The 19,971-nt window shown below is 45.8% G+C and overlaps 2 protein-coding genes across 3 annotated transcripts in view; one reads left to right on the plus strand and one right to left on the minus strand.

The window, feature by feature from the left end:
• Positions 1 to 1,141: 1,141 nt before the first annotated feature.
• CHAC1 (ChaC glutathione specific gamma-glutamylcyclotransferase 1) lies at positions 1,142 to 3,588 on the plus strand. The gene is made up of 3 exons (XM_050897698.1): positions 1,142 to 1,402; positions 1,494 to 1,529; positions 1,774 to 3,588. Exons 1-3 carry the CDS (start codon positions 1,142 to 1,144, stop codon positions 2,203 to 2,205), a joined length of 729 nt encoding a protein of 242 aa, XP_050753655.1. The 3' UTR covers positions 2,206 to 3,588.
• Positions 3,589 to 17,122: 13,534 nt separating this feature from the next.
• INO80 (INO80 complex ATPase subunit) overlaps positions 17,123 to 19,971 on the minus strand; it is a 65,586-nt gene continuing 62,737 nt past the window's right edge. For both annotated transcript variants that reach the window (XM_050896774.1, XM_050896773.1), the window contains exons 35-36: positions 19,188 to 19,406; positions 17,123 to 18,573 (exon numbers count right to left, since the gene is read on the minus strand). In XM_050896774.1, the coding sequence (XP_050752731.1) occupies positions 18,356 to 18,573; positions 19,188 to 19,406 (437 nt within the window). In that variant the 3' untranslated portion in view covers positions 17,123 to 18,355. The remainder of the gene's footprint in view (positions 18,574 to 19,187; positions 19,407 to 19,971) is intronic.

Genomic DNA, 19,971 nt, shown 5'->3' on the forward strand with positions numbered 1-19,971 from the left:
GGGTGCTGGTTGGATGGGACCCAACAGGAAACTAAAGAAAAGACTGTAAATAGACTGTTTGGAGTGATTAGATGCAGAGGACAAGAACAATAATGAGAAATACTTCTATAAAAATATCTCAATGGTTTTGCTTCTCATTCTTTCCCCCCTTCTCTCTCCTGCTACCAAAATGAATAACTTTGTTATTTGAGCCCACCTCTTTAGCCGGGCTCTTCAGCTGTCACAACCTGCTTAAAGCTGATTTACAGCTGGGCCTCCATCTCATACACAGACAGCTCTTGGACCCATCGACACAACAAATGTTACATATTACAAGCCCACACTCCAGCCTGGATTTAGTACAAGGGAAAATGCACTCAACCGGCCGGGTTCAGCACCATTTCCTTGCATTTGTGTGGATTTTATTGCTCTGTTTCACTTATATGCCTTACGCCTCAGCCCTGTTGACGTCAGGAGCTGTCGCTTCACCCGGTTTAATATTAACTGCTTGGGTTTCCAACGCAGCAGCTCACGTTCTTGGATGAAGCCAAACCCGGGAGCACGGCGCAGGCTCCTGAGGAGGGCTTCCCCGCTCATTCCACCCCAGTTTCTCCCTTTTGGGCCCGGCACCGTCCGCTCCATCCAACCCAGGACCGCGGCACTGGCCGGGCAGCCTCGCCGGGGTGAGCAGCCGCTCATCCCTGAGCGCAGGGGTCTGACAGCTGGGATCACCAGGCGGGAATGTCGCGGACGACGCCGTGTTCCCCCGGCAGCTTTCACCGAGCGCGCACAGAACAGGCCGACCCCTCATCTCCCACCAGGCGCCGTCTCCCACCGCGGGGCGCCTCCCGCCCCGCCCCAGCCGCTTCTCCCCGCCAACGGGCCGGGCCGGGCCGGGGTCTCCTCACGCCGGGCAGCCCAGCCCCGCCCCGCCCCGCCCCGCCTGACGCAACCCGCGCCCCGCTTTGCCCCACGCGCGGCGCGGCGAAACATCCCGCCCTCGTTGCATCACCCGGCGCGAGCCGCACCGCCCCGCGCCGGTGAGGGGCGGGCCGGGGCGGGGCGGGCGGCCCGGCCGGCCTTTAAAGCGCCGCGGCGGCGCGTGCTGCCCCACGAGTGTCTGGCGCCGCGCCCCGCAACGGCCCTTAGTGCCAACGCCGCCATGAAGCGCGACCTGCAGCTCCCCGAGGAGTGCCCGGGCCGGCCGGAGCCGCCGCCGTGCCCCCTGGTCTCCTCCTCCTCGCCCCCGGGGGAGGCGGAGGGCGCGGAGCTGAAGCTGACGCCGCCGGTGTGGATCTTCGGGTACGGCTCGCTGGTGTGGAGGCCGGGCTTCGAGTTCACGTCGCGCAAGGTGGGCTTCATCCGCGGCTACAGCCGCCGCTTCTGGCAGGGCGACACCTTCCACCGCGGCAGCGAGAGGATGGTAAGGGCGGGGGCGGCCGTTGGGGGGCCGTTGGGCGGCCGTTGGCGCGGGCTCGGCTTCTAACGGCTCTCCCCTTGCCTCTCCTTCACAGCCCGGGCGGGTGGTGACGCTGCTGGAGGACTGCGGGGTGAGTACCGAGGCGGGGAAGCTGGCCTGGGTGGTGGTGCCCGCATCAGCAGCTGGAAACTGATGTCGGCAGCCGAGCGCTCTTCTGCCCTCCTGGGATTTGGGGGGGCGGGAGGCCTATCCTCCTCTGCCCTGTTGTCAGTTATGCAAAGACCCCAAAGCAAGGCAGCCTTGCTTTGAAATGTTAGTGGACTTGTCCACTGCAGTTACAGCATCCCATAACCACCTTGCTCTTTCACTTTTAGGCATGCACGTGGGGTGTAGCCTATGAAGTCCGTGGGGAACAAATTGCTGCATCGCTCCAGTATCTCAACATGCGAGAAGCTGTCCTGGGAGGCTATGACACCAAGTTGGTGAAGTTCCACCCTCAGGAGAAAGAAGCAGAGGAACCCATCCTGGCTCTTGTTTACATTGCAACACCTCAGAACCCTTCTTACCTCGGCCCAGCATCTGAAGAAGACATTGCAGCTCAAATCATTGTCTCAAGTGGTTGTGCTGGTCATAACATTGAGTACTTGCTGAGACTGGCAGACTTCATGCGCTACTTTTGTCCTCAAGCAGAGGATAAACATCTCTTCTCCATCGAAGAGGCTCTCATTTCCATCCTTCCATGCCTGTACTACACAGAGGAGTCTCTAGAAGAAACTGCAAGTGTCCCTCAGAAGTCTAAGGGCTGAAATAGAAAATTTTTTTGCAGGGTCCCAGTAGAAGGAATGTAAGGGAGAAAGCAATGGGGACAATCTTAACTCTGATAAAATATACTGGACTGAGTGAATAAAGGGAGAATTAGCAAGTAGTAGGGGAGGGAGGAAGTGGAGTAACACATGCTTGCTATAGGACTTGCAATTAGTACCTGTTACACTCCTTACCTGTAGCACCACGATAGCCATCACTGCTTTCCAGGTGGGGAGCAGGGATCTTTGCTGGATCTTTGCTCTGTAAGACTTGCTTCCAGGGGTCAAACCTGAAGCACTGACTTTCTTTAGAGAAGAAAGAGGCTCATCTATTCTGTGCACTTTTTTTTCTTCTTTCAAGACTAGTTGAGCAGGACTTAACTGGGTTTAAGCAGTATGTATGTAATTCTACCTCAGATTGGCAAAAATCTGTTCATGTGGTGGTGGAGACTTTGGCAGGTTCTGCCAAATAAAACCCCCTTTTTTTTTTTTTTCTTCCCCTGCCATGTCCCACCTCGAGTACAATGACCTGACACTAAATTTCAGGACTTCTGTGCAATATTAAGTGAACCTTAAGGCCTTTGTAGGCTCTTCTGGATCCTACTTCCTTACGTTGTGAAGGATCACAGTAATGCACTTATTTTCTAAAATGTCATACTGTATTTATTATGCGTTGTATTTCCCCTTACGAGGGGTATCTGAACTGCTCACATGCCACAGTGGAATGCAGCTCACATTCAACCTTGCATTTGTGCCTTCTAGTTTTAAATCAGTTTTCTGAGGAGCTAAGCCTGCTTTAATGACAGCAGCTTTTCTCCAAGCTTCACTGACCTTGTGCTGCTACAGACTTCACTGACTCTGTAAGAAATGGCCCTGCCTGTGTGGGAAGTCTGCTGCCTGCAGGAAAGCTGTCTGGATGCTGCAGCATTTTAACTAGCCCTGTACTGGATAAAGCTCTAGTGCTTCAGGGTAAAGTGGGTTTCTGTAGAAGCATTTGAGGGTTCTAGTTCCATACCGGGGTGTCTGTCTGGTACACTTTTATTTCACTGCACAGGACCATGACTGAGCATACCTGCAGCCTTTAAGCTACTGAAAAGCCTGCCTTGATCGTGTTAAGCAGAGGCAGTGCTGCGAGCTCAGACTTCTCAGCTTCACATACTAACGGTGTGAAAACCCATAGTATTTTGTAAGAAAACTGCTGCTACTGCAACTGCAGCAAAACAGCTCTTGAGAGCTGACCCCTGGGACATATGACTCCTCCCAAATACCATGTGGGGTTTTTATTATAAAAAAGGATAGGGACTGTTTGTATTACTGTGGCTTGTATGTATATGAAGTGATACTGTGCTGTGCCCAGTAATAAACTGACAAAGTTAGTCTTCTGTACTTTGGTGTTGATCTTTTTCATTACTGACTTAAAGTTCAAACTGATCCTTTTTTAATGTTTTTTTTGTTGTTTTTTAAAAACAAAACCTTAGCTGATAATGCTGCTGTAGTTCCTATGTGTTGTTTGTTTGTTTGTTTAAAAAAAACAAACTCACTGCTGAGCAGCTTGCCTCTGCTGGATCTACTGGAAGACATCCATTGACCCTTTCCCTTTGAGAAAAGGGGATTCGGTGACTTTCTCTTCCCAGCTTCCAGCTCTTGTTGATTCCGGAGTGCTAATGCTGACAACAGATAGAAGCCAGCCCTCCTGACTGTACAGGGCAGGCCCAGAAATGTCATGCTCCCTTGGCAGGGCGAAGGATTTTTGTTCCGAGTGTAACTTGGCATCGCTGTTTCCAAGAAGTAATAGTGGAAGGATGAGAAACTGCTGCTGCAGCCAGATTTGCTGGCTGCAGCAAGGGAGACGGTTGTTTGTCTGCTGCCTTGTGCGCGATGTGCTGTGCACAGGGTCATGTGCAGCTGCCCTTCTGATTCTTCTAGTTACCAGCTGCCTCAGCACTAGCAGATCACTGTACCTACTGGTATTACCTGCCTCAAGGCTTGAGTGATGAAGTGAAAACTAATTGAAACAACTGAATTTACCACTAATTAAAGGCAGGTGCATGTTTCAGGGATAATAGACTAGAGAAAACTATGCTTTCCCTGTTCTGTGGAGGCTCTCACTTCAAGTGAGCTGCTGCATCTCCCCATGGGGGCTGTATCCCCCAGCTGGAAAATCAAAGGGTTAAAGAATCAACTTGCCTGCAGGGAAACACTCCCTTACTAGTACAAGACTGGGGTCAGGCACCAAAATATCTCCAGATAAAACAAAAACATCTTCACACCTTTCAAATTTTCAAAGGCACAGAGATGCCACTGACAGGAGTTAATAGCAGATGTGCACTAAGCAACCTGCATTGCTGTCTCGCATGGAGAGCCCCGTGCTTTGTTCATCCTGCTTAGCCTGAGTTCGCCCTGTGATCTTTCACATCGCTGGTAAAAGACAAGCAGTCAGTGCTTGTGAACAACCCATCAGCGCTAGGAATGTTCCTTCAGCTGCTGTTTCTTCTTCCCTTGAAAAACTTAAGTGTTTTAAGCACACATACATTACTTCACTGAACTACCATTTTCTTCCCAGTAAGTTCTTTGCAGTAGACTTCCAAAAAAAGGACCCCATTTTCTTTTCAGGAGTGGTGAATATGGCAGCTTGCTGCTGCCATTCTGTCACTGCATCTTCCAGTCACTAAGACAGACAATGAGCTATCTCGTAACTTCTTTCTCCTGAGGCTTTTGTTGTGCCCTGTGAGTCTGGGAACTGGCCACGTTTTGGACAGTTGATGAATTTATAAGGTTAACATCCCAGATTTGAACTTTGGCCATGTGAGTGAGGAGAGATGGCACCCTGCAACATTTGCTATATGCCCAGCTTATGTTTGTACTGCTACTCAAAGATGGGGGACCACGGTGGCTTGCCTCTGATGAACCAAACGTGAGGAAGATAATTGCTGCTTGGAGGCGGTCACACAACCATGGCACTTGGGAGTGCCAGGCCAATGGTGACACACAAGGACAGTGTCCTACCCCATACATGTTTCACTACAGGCTTCCTCTCCTCATGTCACGACTTGCCAGCCCAGGCAAAGCAGCTGGCTGTGGGCGCAGCTCCAGCTTCTGGCAGCTCTGCCACTGGCCTGATGGCTGGCCTGAGAAAGAGCACTCACCTTGCCAGAGGGTGAGACAACTGCCCTCATTTGCAAAGTGCTGCCAGACATTTCTGGAGATGCTTCCCTATCTAGTGGCTTCCTCTTGCACGTGCAGTTTTCTCTTCTCTGACTTCCCTATGACAAGCTTGTGCCTATCCGGTCACCTCACGTTAGAAACCGGTTGCAATGGAAATGTTTACAAGCGCTATCAATCACATACTCTCCAAGTCTAAACCCAGCGCAATTCACATGATTTCAGTCCCTTCTTCAACCTTTGCCGCTTTCTTGCCCAGCAGTTCCCACACAGCCCTGGAACACAGGCCTGAGTCACTGTTTCATTGAGTACATTAGGACAGGACCTACCCAGCTGCTTTGCAGTGGCACAGCCAGCTAAATGAAAGTAGATGACAACAGTTAATCCAGCCCTGGCCTTCATACATATAAAGCGCTCCTGAGGGCACATGGTCCTTAACAGGGCAGCAGAAAGGATAAAGAAACTCAGCAATGTTAAAAGGATTCAGAGAAGACAAAACCAGAATAAAAAGTCTCTGGTTCTTAGGTGCTACAATATTATCTCAGTTTCAAGGTAGAGTGTCAACAACCGAGGAGACTTCACACAGGTAAATCTCTACCAAGGTGATTCCAGCTTTACTAAAAATGTAGTTTAAATATAGCATCACCAAAGTGTGAACTAACCTGTACTTTTCTAGATGAGATGCCAGGTCAGAAAATTAGTGAGACCAAACTCATATTTGTGGTTGATGGCAATACAGGCATGCAGCTGAGGGAGGGAGGGAGGTGGTAGGAGAGGACGGTGGCCTAGGAGAGGAGTAGGGAGCAGACCAGCATTCCTCAGCTGGGTGCAAAAGCAGGCAACCGCTTGGTTGAGTCTACTTGAGGAGAACGTGTGTTTGAGCATCCAGAAAGTGGGGCCAGCACAGACTTTGAAGGCTATCAAGGAGCCAGTGCGGGATCTCAGTCCCAGGAGGAGCTGAAGGGGAGAGGCGCAGCTCCGCATGCATACCCACAGTCTCAAGAGGGTCCCTGGGGCTCCGCCATGTGCGGCAGGGAGAGGCTTGCAGGCGGCATGCAAGTCACGGGGAACGGCACATGCTGGATTGAGCAGCTGTTACAGGAGTTGCAGCTGGTTGTACGTGGCACATGTCTTGTTCCATATGTGTCTGCTTGCCACTCGAGACAGGCTGAAATGTGGATTTAATTATCTACAGATGTTTCACAGGCAGAGGAAAAGCAAAAGATAAAAAAAACAAAGAATGTTTATCGCCGCTCCTGGACAGCCTCTGCAGCGATACACGGGCTGACCAGCCGGTGCAAATGAGAGAGCAGCTGGCGCTCTTCTGTTATGGAGTCTGCAGAGCACTCTGACAAGCGCTCCCCTCTGCAGTAGAGGCTGGACAGCACTTGGCGCACACTGTATACAGAGTGGATATGTCCAGAAACAATGTCTGGCTTGGTAACAGCTTGTTCTTCTGCTCCTGCTACCAGGAAAGATTGGATGGTGAAGCAGGGGAAAGAAAGAGGGTCTACTGGGTGTACAGCTGCACCAGGACAAGTGAGACTGACTTTGTATAAAATATCCAGCACAAAACACACAGACGTGGTCACCTGTGCACTTCGATGCTTCTCCATATAACACGTTCCAGATAGTTCAGTGCCAGAATGATAGCACTGCCAACATTTCCCAAAACCTGGGAGTCAATCTAGGCCTGGAAGTCCTTCATGAAACTTTAAATTGGGTTATATCACATTGAGCTCAATAACCTCATCCCAAAGGCAGAGGGGAAAATGAATGAGCAGCGTTTGGATGGGAGATTTTCCCTGAGTCAGACTTCTCGCTTTGGCACTGCTAGTTTTTACGACACGACATGTATTTCAGTAGCACCAAATCCAAAGGGTTTTTCAGAACTCAAGGACAGATGCAACATAAAAAAGTGCAGTCCCAGCGCATGAGTGGGCAGTGATGTGCCACCGGCACACAGCCTAGCTCAGCATAGCATGGTTCCCCGCGCACAGGAGGAACAGGAAGGAGAAAAAAAATAGATTTACAGTCAGGCTATGGAGAAAGTACACTTGCAGCAAAGCCAGCAGCTGCTCAGTGGACTTTGGAATTTCCTACTAACTAGTTGCCTTGGCTTAAGTGAAAACCTCCCTAATTTATATGCTGTATTAAAGTTATGAGAGAAGCCCCGTACGGCTTCCAAAGAGCCTTGGGCCCGGGAGGGAAGGGAGGGCGGAAGGAAGTGGGCATTCTGGGCAGCACTGGGGAAGCTCTACATGCTTTGTTTACAAACCCTGTACACTTTTTGTTTGGCTTTTGGATGTGTTTTATTCTTTCCCAACTCCCTTTTCATCTCATCGTAGTGCCAGCCACACTGATGAGTGTTTATGCTTGCGAATTCCTGAAGCACAGCCAGTACCTTGAACTCCAGAGAATGAGACTGAAATAACGTAAAAGGTCAGGGAAGTTCAAAGACAGAGAGGTGCTGTTTTCCTAGCTGGGGACACCACACTGTTCCCAGACCACGTTGGGCTGCTCTGGGGACACAAGAACAAAGACTTCTCTCTTGTGTCCTCCTGTTTACACTGCTTTTTGCCTCCTTCACCTCACTGTTTTAACGGGACTCATTTCCATGAAGCTTCAGTTAAAACCACCAGGGATCAGTTTGGCCCGAGCCTGACAACTGAAGAGACACTCGATAGCTACTAGCACTTAAAACGCCTATCACCAAAGGAAAGGGGAAGTTTTTATCCCAACTGCTCGAGCCCCGCTGGCTCACGTAGTAGGAGCATGCCCCAGAGTGCTGCTTCGTCCGCAAGCAGGTATCAGCTATTGCGGCACCCAGAAATCTGTAAGCACTTCACCAATGGGAAGACAAGTCAGAGGATGACTTTTAGAGAGGAGAGGTTTCATTCAGCCTTGCTGGTTAGCAAGCCTGTCCTTCAGAAACATGACGAATGCACGCCTGGGCTGACTGGGCACGTGCTGGGTACATGCAGGTCAACTGTGCGGTGCAAGTAGATAGTGTGCAGACCAGCCATGGACGGCCTCCAGCGCATCGGGCACACCACCCCACGCTCTGCACAAAGCTGTTGATCATACTTCCAGCTGCAGATTTCTGCAGACCGGGGTGTTCATTAGCACACGCACATACACGACGCGACGTGCTCATTTGCACAGCACTGCACCTGCCCCACGCACCCTCATTCACAGGTGAAGGGAGGCTAGGGAAAGGTCCAGGCTAACGTGAGCACTGGGTTTCACTAGCTTATGGCCTCAACTCTCTGCTTTGCCTTGAACTGGAGCTGTGGACCAAGCAACACCAACAGCACAAACAATATTGAAGTCATTTCACAGACTCGCACCCAACCCATGTACAGCAATTATAACTTCATCTACAAACCAACCACCTCAGGGGCAACCACAGCCAGCTTACTGATATTAAACTCTGTCTACACAAAGCATATGTGACATTTGAAAACATTTAGAAAACAAACTACAAAAGCAGCCTTTTATCCCCTCTTTGTCTAGACGGCATGCTAGCCTTTCCAAACTCCAAGTCGGCACTGATGAAGCACGTGATGGCACAGCAGGGAGGGAGCAGGCGCTGCCCTGGCCCCCGGGGACAGCGAGGAAAGGCAGGGGCTGCCCATGGATGTGTTTATGTTACCTCTGCTCACCCCACGGGCACCTCGCGCCAGGGCAGCACTGGTGTGTGTGCTTTTATGTGTCACAACAACTGCCAGTGCTGCAAGTGACCTCCCAGGACTGCAGCTGACACGTTGCTGATCGGCCGGAGGTGCGCAGGGGTGGGAGATACTGTTACAGACAACTGGGCTCAGCAGCTTTGTCCTCAGGATGCTTCTACGGACATCATGAGCTGAAATCTCTCAGTTGTTTTTGTTTTCCAGTGAGGTACCCATTTCTTTAAGTAAAATTGAGCCAAAAGTATATTTCAAACAGCTAGCAGGTTTTTAGATTATACACAAATTCATTTTAGATTATACATACATACATTCATTCTTTTGGTCTGCTTTATAAGAGTGTGTTTTTCTCCAAGACGTTCTTCTCCACAAACACACAATCCCATTTTTAGAGAGGGAAAAGAGCAGGAATGCCCAGCTCCCCACAGCTGTCATAGATGCTGCTTTTCATTTTCCCTTTGACAGCGACTGTTAAAAGATTCAATTACCTCTGGACCTGTTAGGCAGGAGCCAGATGAAACTGTGTCTCTTGTTGCTGCACAGCGCAGTCAATTCTGGCAGCATTTGTGTCTCTAAACTACATATATATTGAATCGATTCCTGGAAATACATCCTATAATTTGAGGGCAGATGAGTTCAGGACTGAGGATAAAAAGTAACTGTGGGACTAGCCTCATTCACAATAAATATCCACTAGTTTTTCCCAGAGGATTCTTGCCTCATTTGACTTGATGGGAGGATGCTAAAAATGAGCAGCAGTTCGATTCCTTTTTCTCCTGTACGGTCCTACATTTGTTTATGCACACCTTGCTCCAAATGCAGCGGGACCATTCCCCATTTTGACTTTTCTCTGGCAAATCACTATAGCAACCTTTGCAAATCACTGTAGCGCCTTTGCAAACTTTAATTCCTCCTCACAAGACCTTTGTGAAGAGGTATCATTTCCATTATACAGATGGGGAACTGAGACATCAAGAACATGATTTCAAAAGCGTACAGTGACTTTGAATGCACAATGTGAAACATTGAGGGATGACGTTTTTCAGAGTAGTCAGAACGTTAGGTAGTCAGAGATACGATGTTGGAAAAAAGATAATGTGTGCTCATGTAATCAGCACTAGATCCTGATGCAAACATGCGAGAGTCATCTGAAATTTTCATGGATACCCTTGTTTGCCACTGCCCAATGAGGATCTGTGTGGGTTGCAAGTTTAGTAATTTGCTCTCAGTATTCTTAAACCTTCATATACCTAAGCTTGCATAATATTTACTTGTCAACTAAAAATTAAGCTCAGCAGAGAAACTTTTTTACATAGTTTAGGGTGTTTTTGTTTTATACACATCACTCAAATTTTTTGCAGTCCCTCAAGCTTTTTTAGCTAACAGCTGAGGCTCACAGCTGCTGGCAGTTCCAAACTTCTCACATGTGTTTATTCCTGTGTCATCTCAGACATGAGATCTGTTTTAAATTAAAAATTTAAACAACATTACTTTTCTCATTTGCTATCAATTATATTGCTGCAAGGAAGAGCTGGGCTTCTCTAATCTGTCTGCAAATATTCTATGAAACCAGCTCTCACTCTTAACATCTAGTTATTTGTTTCCAGACAGACACAATGATACGTAGCTAAGGACAGCAAACCGCAGTGTAACTGAATTACGTTAATTATGCAATATATACCTCTGATTGCATATGCTAATAGCAAGTTATCAAAGCCAGGAAAACAAGCCTCCTTCTGCAAAGCTCATGATGGTATGTTTCAAAAACGTATAAATCACTTGGGGTTATAGCAGCCTGCAAAAGAAATCGTCATGACGTCCAGTCCCAAATCAACACCGTGTTTAAAAACCTACTTATGCATTACAGATTCAGCATCACAATGTCAGTAAGTTTTCAACTAGTCAATAGGACTTGAGCTGAGTGACAAATTACTAAAAAACTAGGCAGCAATTATTTTTTCGTGCTAACCAGTTTAAATATATATCACAGTAGAATTATGACTACAAGTTAGATACCGTAACTTCTTCCAAACTCTGAACATGACAGAGAATGATGAAAGACTGCAGTCACCTGGACAAACAGACATCATGAGGCTGAATTACTGTTTCAGGAGCACTTGAAATCCAGAGATTGAAATGTACCATTATGCATCTTTAGAGCTATTTCAAGATCCATTTCAAAGAAATACCATAGGACTATGGCAGTAAATGAGACTAAATCAAAGAAAAATCTGGATTAAATGTCAAGAAAAGACAGGTCTGTAGGAATGCAGAAGATGTCCACAGAAGTGTTCATGTGAACTCTATGGAAGGAGCAGGACCAACAAGAAGAAACAAGACGCAGAAGCCCCCTCACATCAGCACCTGCCAGATGCATGGAGTGACCAAAAAAGAAATGGTTTTTTGGATGTTAGTTTTCAAGATTCTCTAAAAGTTCAGATAGTCCGAACATCCCTTCTGTTTCCTCTGCTTGTAAAGGAAAACCCTGGAGCTTTGTCACAGGCAATGAAGCATCATTCAAGGGTGTGTCCGGCTGCGTGCCATTGCATTTACTGGGCAGTAGCACGTTCCGCTGATCAGCATGTAGCTAATTGCAGTCACGTGCCAAAAGCTTAATGTAGTTTAAAAAAATAACAAAAAGCAACATTCGGCCAACTATGTGTGAAATTTGCTGACTCTTCCATTCCTAAAAAAAACCCAGCAACCTTCTATAGGCTGAGTGAAATACAGACAAGCACTCTGTGCACTACCATTTAAGACTGACTGTGGGGAGGATAAGGACTACCACAGGTGACTGCTTCAGACACTTCTATGAGGAAGTTAGATGTGTTTTAGAGTGACTTTGATACAAGTTTAGGCTCGTCTATGGAGAAAAGTTACTTGAATTAAAGAATGATGTGAATTAGAGAAGAGTTGCTCCCAATTAACATGAATGTTCTTTCTCCGCAAAGAGCCTACCTAGGAGGGGAGTTATTTGGGAACATCATTGCAGAGCAAGCATCATAAAACCGCTTCTCCGCACAGTAGCTGTGAAATTCTGAAATGCACTCAGTAGCCTGAATACAAATGAGAATTTCTACATTTGACCTGTACCATAACAGCGGGGGAAATTGTAACACCAGAATTTAAAAGCAACCTGAAAGACAGATGACATCACGGTACGGGGAGAGGGCTCCCACCTGTGATTTATTCCTTCCTAGAGGAAGACCCAGATGGGAAGTTAAGATGTAGGGATACATTGGAGGAACTACAAGAATAGATGAGAGGTGAGATAAACAGGAATTGCTTCTCCTAGTAGGATAGCATTTGTTAAATACATCTTGAGAAGAAAGCCACTAGTTTCTTGTTATGCATAAGAAAATTTGAATAAATTTAACAAATAGTCCGATCCTACACATCAGTTTTGACAGTCCAAACCAGTAGTAAATTTCCAAATAGGTTCTAATCTCTGAGCAACAATAACAATTTTTCTTGGTTTTGAAAAAGTTGGTGAAGGTTTATTCAGGGTAGCAGTGCGCACAAACTACACATATGCTTAACTTTGTCTTAATTCACAGTTCTCATAACACTGAGATGCAAGGTTATAAGGGTTATGCATTTAAAAATTAACACCTTTAAACAGAAACATTTCTCCTGCCAACCAAAAGCCCTGAAGACAACACTTGGGTCCTGAGAAGAGTTGTGTAGGGCTAAGGAGCAGGGAGGAAAAAACCAGGTGCTTGCAAACAAATGTCACAGAGATGACAAGGGATACTGTAATCCCTGGATGCTTAGAAGCTCACATCGGCTCCTGTTAAGTACAGCGCACTTAACACAAACAGCAATACTGTCGAAGAAGGAAGAGACAGTCCGGGGGAAATTCAAGAAGGCACGAAAGTGGTGTTTCAATGTGTTCCTCCCCTACCTCATTCTGTCAGTGATGCTCATCAGCTAAGGAAGGAAGGAGTCATCGTTTCATACCCAAGTACTGAAACACTTCCTCATGCCTGGGATGCAAATGAATTCCCTCATATGCCCCTAGAAGAACATTATGTAAATAGAGTTCGGTACAAAATGCCTGGAAGACCCATTAGCTTTGGAGTAACTTCACTTTCCTGAGGGAAGAGGCAGGAGTTAAGAGGAGGGTGAAGGTGGAGGACACCCAACTCATCTTATCATGCATTTCTCCATAAGGCGTTTGTTGCAGGCTTTTCAGAGGAGCAAATGCTAATCTGAGCGCTACAAGACTTGTTTACAATACAGACCTGCTGGTTGAATCTGAGAGCTGGGCCATCTGCATCATCCTAATAACGATGCTCCTGAGAGAAAGGATGAATTGCCCCTTCCCCTCTCTCATTCACTGCTATGCACCTGGTGCAGGCTGCAAATAAAAAAAAATCCTTCACAATTCAGTGAGTGCTTACACCTAGGAGCGTAAGATGTGATTGCCTTTATTTTAGTGTATGTGTCTCAGTTATCTTTCACGTGCAAGCAGCATCCCTTTGGGTAGTGAGCTACAAATTGCTTTTCTGGCCACTCAAGCAGAAATTTCCAAAGGACAGCAGGGAGTGCATCACCATCCTTTCTTGAGCAGAAAGGGGAGTACAAGAAATGCCTCTAAGGCTCCCCCAGAGTTACAATGTGTGTTTCAGACTGAATAGTCAACAAAAAAGAAAGATGGAGGCAGCAGTGAGAAGCTGAGGAGCCTGTAAGTGCATCTGGGAGCAGAAGCAGGCCAGCTCGCTCCACTGAGAGTAGGAGATCAGGACTGGCAGTGCAGTGGTCACAGGGCAGCATTTCCCAAATTACATCAATCCACATCCTGCCCCCCAAGTGATTTTATCAATTGTGCTCTTCCTCCTCCCAGCTGCAACTCGGCTGTTCCTGAGCTATGACCAAAGTACTGCAGATCCCTGTTCCTTCTGCACAGAGCTTTTCCCACTGAGCTTTGTGTACCTCCCCCACTGGGAAATGCTGCTAAAGGAAACACGTCGGGAATATGGCAATAAAGCAAGATACAGCCCTAGGCAGACAGAGAGCTTTCTACAAACGCAACAGGAGACAGTAAAGACCAGATACACGGTGGTGGGGAAGGCATGCAACAGAAAGGGGAGAAAGCATGGAAATAACACTACGTTTGGACAGTGCAGTATTAATATCCTGAAGTTAAGAATTAAAGCAGTTCTAGGTGAAAATCCTCCTGCAGTAAGCTGTTTAACTCTTTGCAGAATAGGAAGAGGAGATCTAGTGGCTGACTAAATGAGGAGGACAAGAGACTTGGCCCATGACAGAAAGAGAAAATGGCTTGCAGGCCAATTAATCTCCCCTTGATTTCAATTAAGTGGACTCCAATTGATCATAAAATAATTAAAACCAGAAGTTAGAAGAATTCTGAAGACACCATCAAGCCAAGGAACCAAACTATTTTTAAGAATTGGTAAGAGTTTGCGTGGAAGGGACTGCACAGTGACTGTACAGCTACACAGAAGAATTTCTGAGGACAGTGCGATGCAAGACTCTGTCTATCTGATATACTGATTTTGAAGAGGAGTTGAGAGGATACCGGAGTGCTCTATTTTTACAACATAATAATCCTGCATATTGGCTTCCACAACCTGTCTGTGGTGAGCCAGGAGAAGTTTTTCTCTTGCTTCTTTGATGCATCATTTGGCTCGGTTTTTTTCCCCAGCTTTTTTGCGTGGTTTTGCCATCCTCTAGGGTGCTGACGATTAACCTATCCAGAGAGAGGATGTAGGGCAAACTGGATTGGGGCTCATAATGTTGCATTTTATCAGTGGCCTGGCTGGTATGTCCTGTCCACATGCTTAAGGGTTAAATTCAGCATTAGAGGTCAGAAGGAAATTCCTTTCTCCTGTCTCCAACTACCCTGCAATATTTTTTGAGAGAAAGTAATGGTTTCAATCACTCTTGCTTTCTTCCAAAGGAATATTGGAGTTGCAGGTTTTGGTCTTTAACTATAAGACTTAATGTTGTCACTGCTTGCTTAAGACTTTGTTGACCGCGCGTGGCAGTGGGAAGAACGGGTGTTCTGGGGACCCTGCTGAACTAGACATCCCTTGTAGGCTAAACGACAAAAATGCATGTGAGGGTGGGACACGACAGCACCTTTTAGTCCTAACTTCTCAGATGACCGAAGAAAATTATCACCTTTAAATATCTTCAACAGTAGTATTGATCAGTGAAATGTATTTAACTGTTTTGTAGTAACTGGCGAGTAAATGCTATAATCAAATAGCATGAGGAATACACAGCATTCCCAACATCCCCCAAAACATACTGACATCTATTTCACCATTCCAGCTTAAAACACAAACTCAGTTGATTCAACATTCTGTTTCTGCCACTAGCAAATACCTTGATCCCTCGAAGGAAAGTGACTTTCTCTGCCGTTAATCCATAAAACAAGTGCACAATACACAGTCAGAGTGAAAAGATGCTCAGACTGAAACTTCAAAGAACAAAGCTTCAGTGTGCATGTCCACTTTACTCACTTCAACAGAAGCGTTCCCCACAGCATTGGGGAACGTTCCCCACAAAACTACCTCCAACTCCTTAAAAAAAATTCCCAGTCTTTGTCTTTCTAGCACTACTTCCTTCCTCAAATCAAGTAACTACAACAGCCGTCACACGAATTCTTCCTAACTCCTTGATTAGTATCACAGAATCTCAGTTCTTCTATGATGCATAATACAAAGAATGCATCTGTTTAAATGTAACTTTTTACAGAGATCAAACTGGGTACAATCTAGCAGTTCATTTACTTTATTGCTACATTAGATCTTCCTGAGTTTGTTAGCCTGACACAAGTTTCGCAAGCAGATAGGCTACCGGCACTTTTGCCACAAGTTGTGATGTCATTTGGTATTTCTTTTGAAGATTAAATGACTTAAATATATTTTTATATTATCAATTTTTAAAATAGCAGTAATTTAATCTTCCAAAAGTATAGCATGCAACAGTACATATTACATTTTTGCAATCTTTTCAAGTTACAAATTATTTTTTTCTCTCCACTTTGGATTACAAATTGATGCAACTGTCTAGCAGTTTGAAAAATCAAGACTGCACACAAAAAAGTCCTTTCAACTCCCACTGAAAAAAAAAAAGGAAAAAAAAAGAAAGAACTGTAGAGAATGATGTCCCAAAGCGATCAACTGTATTGAATTCAACCATCATAGTTCAGGTACTATGTAATTACATATATTATACTTGCTTCTGTTTTCTTGTGATCTGCTGCATACCTACTCCAAAACAGATTACAAGATAATCAGTGCATAGACATGTGATAAGGGTACAGTTGTAACTGAAAAAGGTTACAAACATGATACTCGGAAGAGTGCAGACACTCTAGAGCATTACATTGAGCAGCATATGTCTCTAGATGCATTTCCAGATACGCACCCTCCATGCTCTCTTCCCTAATCCTCTCATTCATACAGCGATATACATAAAAAACACAAAGACACCGATTTACATAAAATTATCTCACTCCATTTTATTTAAGATTTTCTTCTCCAGTTAGTAAAAGAAAGATGTGTCTCTCTTTATACATATGTACAGGTTCAGTTATAAAAATAGACAGCACATTCAAAGAGAAAAAAGGCTTGGCATTTGTCTGATTCCCTCTAAATATCATATATACATGTGAATAGGAGGGGAAGGGGGAAGTCTTCATGAGTTAATTAAACACCACCTCCCCCTCAATTATCCCCTGCAAATCTGTTTAAAAATCAATCTAACTAAGTTCAGTTCTGCTATTTTCAGGTGTGCAAATTAGAGGCAGAGCCAACAGGAAGCACTCGCTCCACACTGTAGGACGCCAGGCAAAGGATTTGGGGTTGGAAAAAAATTATAATAATAAAAAAGTCATCTTCCGCTGTCACAGCCTAGACCTGCAACTCAACTTGCTTCTCTCTCAAGGGATGAAAGTGCCCCGGCAGAACAGCCTTTTAATTCAATGTGTCAGACAGAAGAACTGCCCCACACCTAAATCTCAGTGCAATGCAGACAATGCTTACAGCAAAGCAAGGGGCTATGGGGGGGGGGGGGGGGGGGGGGGTTTGTGCATTGAGAACGGGGAAGGAGCAACCAGAGAACAAGAACACAGATGGGCACTGGCAGCGCTGCCTTCTATCAGCCTTATGGGACATGGCTACTGGTACTTGCACACCGCAGTGAACTCAACCAAGCTGGTATGTGTGACGATCACAAAGATGAAGGGAAAACACACTGGAAGAACAGTCAATGGATGGCTGGGATACGAGACAATTTTTTTCCCAGAATTTGGCTGGAAGGGGGAATGGCACAGTTCTCTCTGTCTCAGGACTGTTTTTCATTGCTCCCCTCACAGCACTGCAAGCTGCAGAACCACGCTCTGCTATGGCACAGTGAGAGGAGCAGCAGCACACTCTTCCTCGGCACTTCACTTTTCCCTCTTCTTAAGATTTGTACAAATAGAGCCTTTTTTTTTTTTCCCCTAAGCTTTTAAGAGTTCTGCACACCTCAAAAGTGAGAGAAATCATTCTGAACACAGCAAGCGTTTGTGCTGATGAGAACTCTGAAATGCAAACCAAACCACTGGCTTGTGGTTTCTTCCACTGCGTGAAGCAGAGACAGTGCTGCTGCTCTCACTAGGCCTGCCAGCGCTCTGTATTCTGCAGCTCTGAACCTCCTCCTGACAAATGGTGCTGAAAAGAGTCCATTCCCTGGAAACTACCTGAGACACCTTCCTTTGCATGTCAAACCTTTAAAGAACCCAGAGGCCCACACTAGAAGAATCCAAGATTTTTTTTGATCACACATCGTCTTCAGCTTAGCTCCCAATTACCCCTGCACATACGCTGACCAGCTGCCAGTATGGAAATGTCTTATGACTCTACAGGATACTCCTGGGGTTCGGATACTGATTTCATAGGATAAAACTAACGCTGGGTTCCACCTCAAGCTACAAGAGAGAAAGTATATTGGTGTGACTTCAAGCACACACAGCTGCAGGATACTGTGTGGAGTAGCTGGATGCTTTCTTGGGAATCTTTGTCAGATGCGTCAATAAAACACAAGCTGACACTCTCCCAGTTACCCCAGGCTCCCTTCCCTCCTTCTCGCAGTGTCTGCAAAGATAGTTTTTTGGAATACACATAATCAAAGTGCTCACATAAACCACCCCCTCCCATTGTGCTTTGATTTTCTTTTCACACACGTGCTGGACAGCAACAAGGCATTTGCTTGCATGCCTTCAACTGGCAGGGTGGTCTACTCTGAAAGCCAACGCAGTTCAGACAAGCTTTGGGGGTTCAAAATTACTACCGACCACCCGAGGTGTGGGCACCTTTGCTTTGCTTCCGAATTGGAGTTTCTGATATGAGACTGCTGGTCAGGTTTAAGCTTTTGGGGGTCCCACAAACACTGTTTCCTTTGCTCAAAGGGGAGCTCAAGGGAGAAGAGGCGCTTGAAGGTCCAAAATCTGCAAGTCCAGAAGGCCGAATAATTGCTGTTTGTAGAGGGCTACTTGCAGACATGCCTAGCAATGGAAAAGAGAATCAAATTCCATGTGAGCATATTATTCCACTTATGGCTCTTCAACAACAAACAATATACTAACAGTCAGTTCTAAGACCACCTTGTAGTCATAATCTATGAGAGTTTAATGAAGAGGGATGTCCTTAAAATACAAAACATCTTGCAGTTACACCCTGGGCCACCTTCAGCTGGTGTAAAGCTGAACCTTCATCACCATCAGTTTAGCAGATTTTGGAACCTGATGCTGTAACTTCAACGTGACAGCAATGCAGGAAAGCCACAGTCATACCCATGGGATAAACAACACTATCCAATTTGTCTGGACATCAAAACAAAAAAACAAAAGGAAAAATATTTGGTGTGAGATAATTGAAAGGGCAGACGAAACTTCTGCAGGACTAGCCTCTCAAGGTCATCTGCAGTGAAACTGGCTATCCTCTCACACCATTACTGTGTCACATTGTGTATTGCCTGGATCTCAGAATACAATGGACAAGCAATACCAACAATACAACACTTTTTATCTATTTTTTGACAGGCTGTAAACAGCAATCATCCAATCTCATGTGGCTGGTTCTGCTCTGGGTAGTCTGCTGCCTCCCCTTTCCCACATACCTTTAGAGATATTGTACCCGTACGCTGCGTACGCCGCTGCAGAGGCTGCTGCTGCCCCTGCTTTGGCACCTGCCATTGCAGCTGCACTTCCCGCTATTGATTTCCGGCTTCTGCCTTTCCCAGTGCCGCCTTTTGATCCACTGCCCGAACCTTTAGGACGACCCCGGCTTCGACCTGACTGGCCTCTCCCAGTGAGAGGTGTATCTTGCATTGAAACACCTTAACAAGAAGAGAATGTTAAAACAGTAACTGCTATAGTATTTCAGGTGACTCACAAATGAATACAGCATCATAACTACCTACCATTTACATTAATACTGTTCCTATTAACTGATACTTTTCATTTACATTAACACAGACACTGTTAGCAAGCAGTGATCCCATGAAAAGAAATTATGTATACAAAACTTCACTCTTCATTAACCACATCTTATTAACTCCAACTACTTGTCATTATTATTATGAATCCAATCCACAAATAGGTGGAGGATTCTAGGTTCTACTTCAGGATGAAGCATTTCCTTACCTGAAGATAGATATGAGGTTTCTTCCATTTGCTATCTCTAAAGAAACTCGTCAAGAACTATGGCTCTACTTACTTCAGTGTAGAAAACTACGGTAGTTAAAAACATTTGCCATTATTTAAAATTACAGCTGCTCCAATCACCCATTAGAAACAGACAACTGATTATTAGCCCAACAGCAAATTCAAGGAAAAGCTTAGAGATTAATAGTTCTGTGGTTGTCTGTAATTTGGTAATATGCACATAACGGAAGGCAAGCC

This window comes from Gymnogyps californianus, chromosome 5 (assembly GCF_018139145.2).
Source record: "Gymnogyps californianus isolate 813 chromosome 5, ASM1813914v2, whole genome shotgun sequence".
Taxonomy (NCBI): domain Eukaryota; kingdom Metazoa; phylum Chordata; class Aves; order Accipitriformes; family Cathartidae; genus Gymnogyps; species Gymnogyps californianus.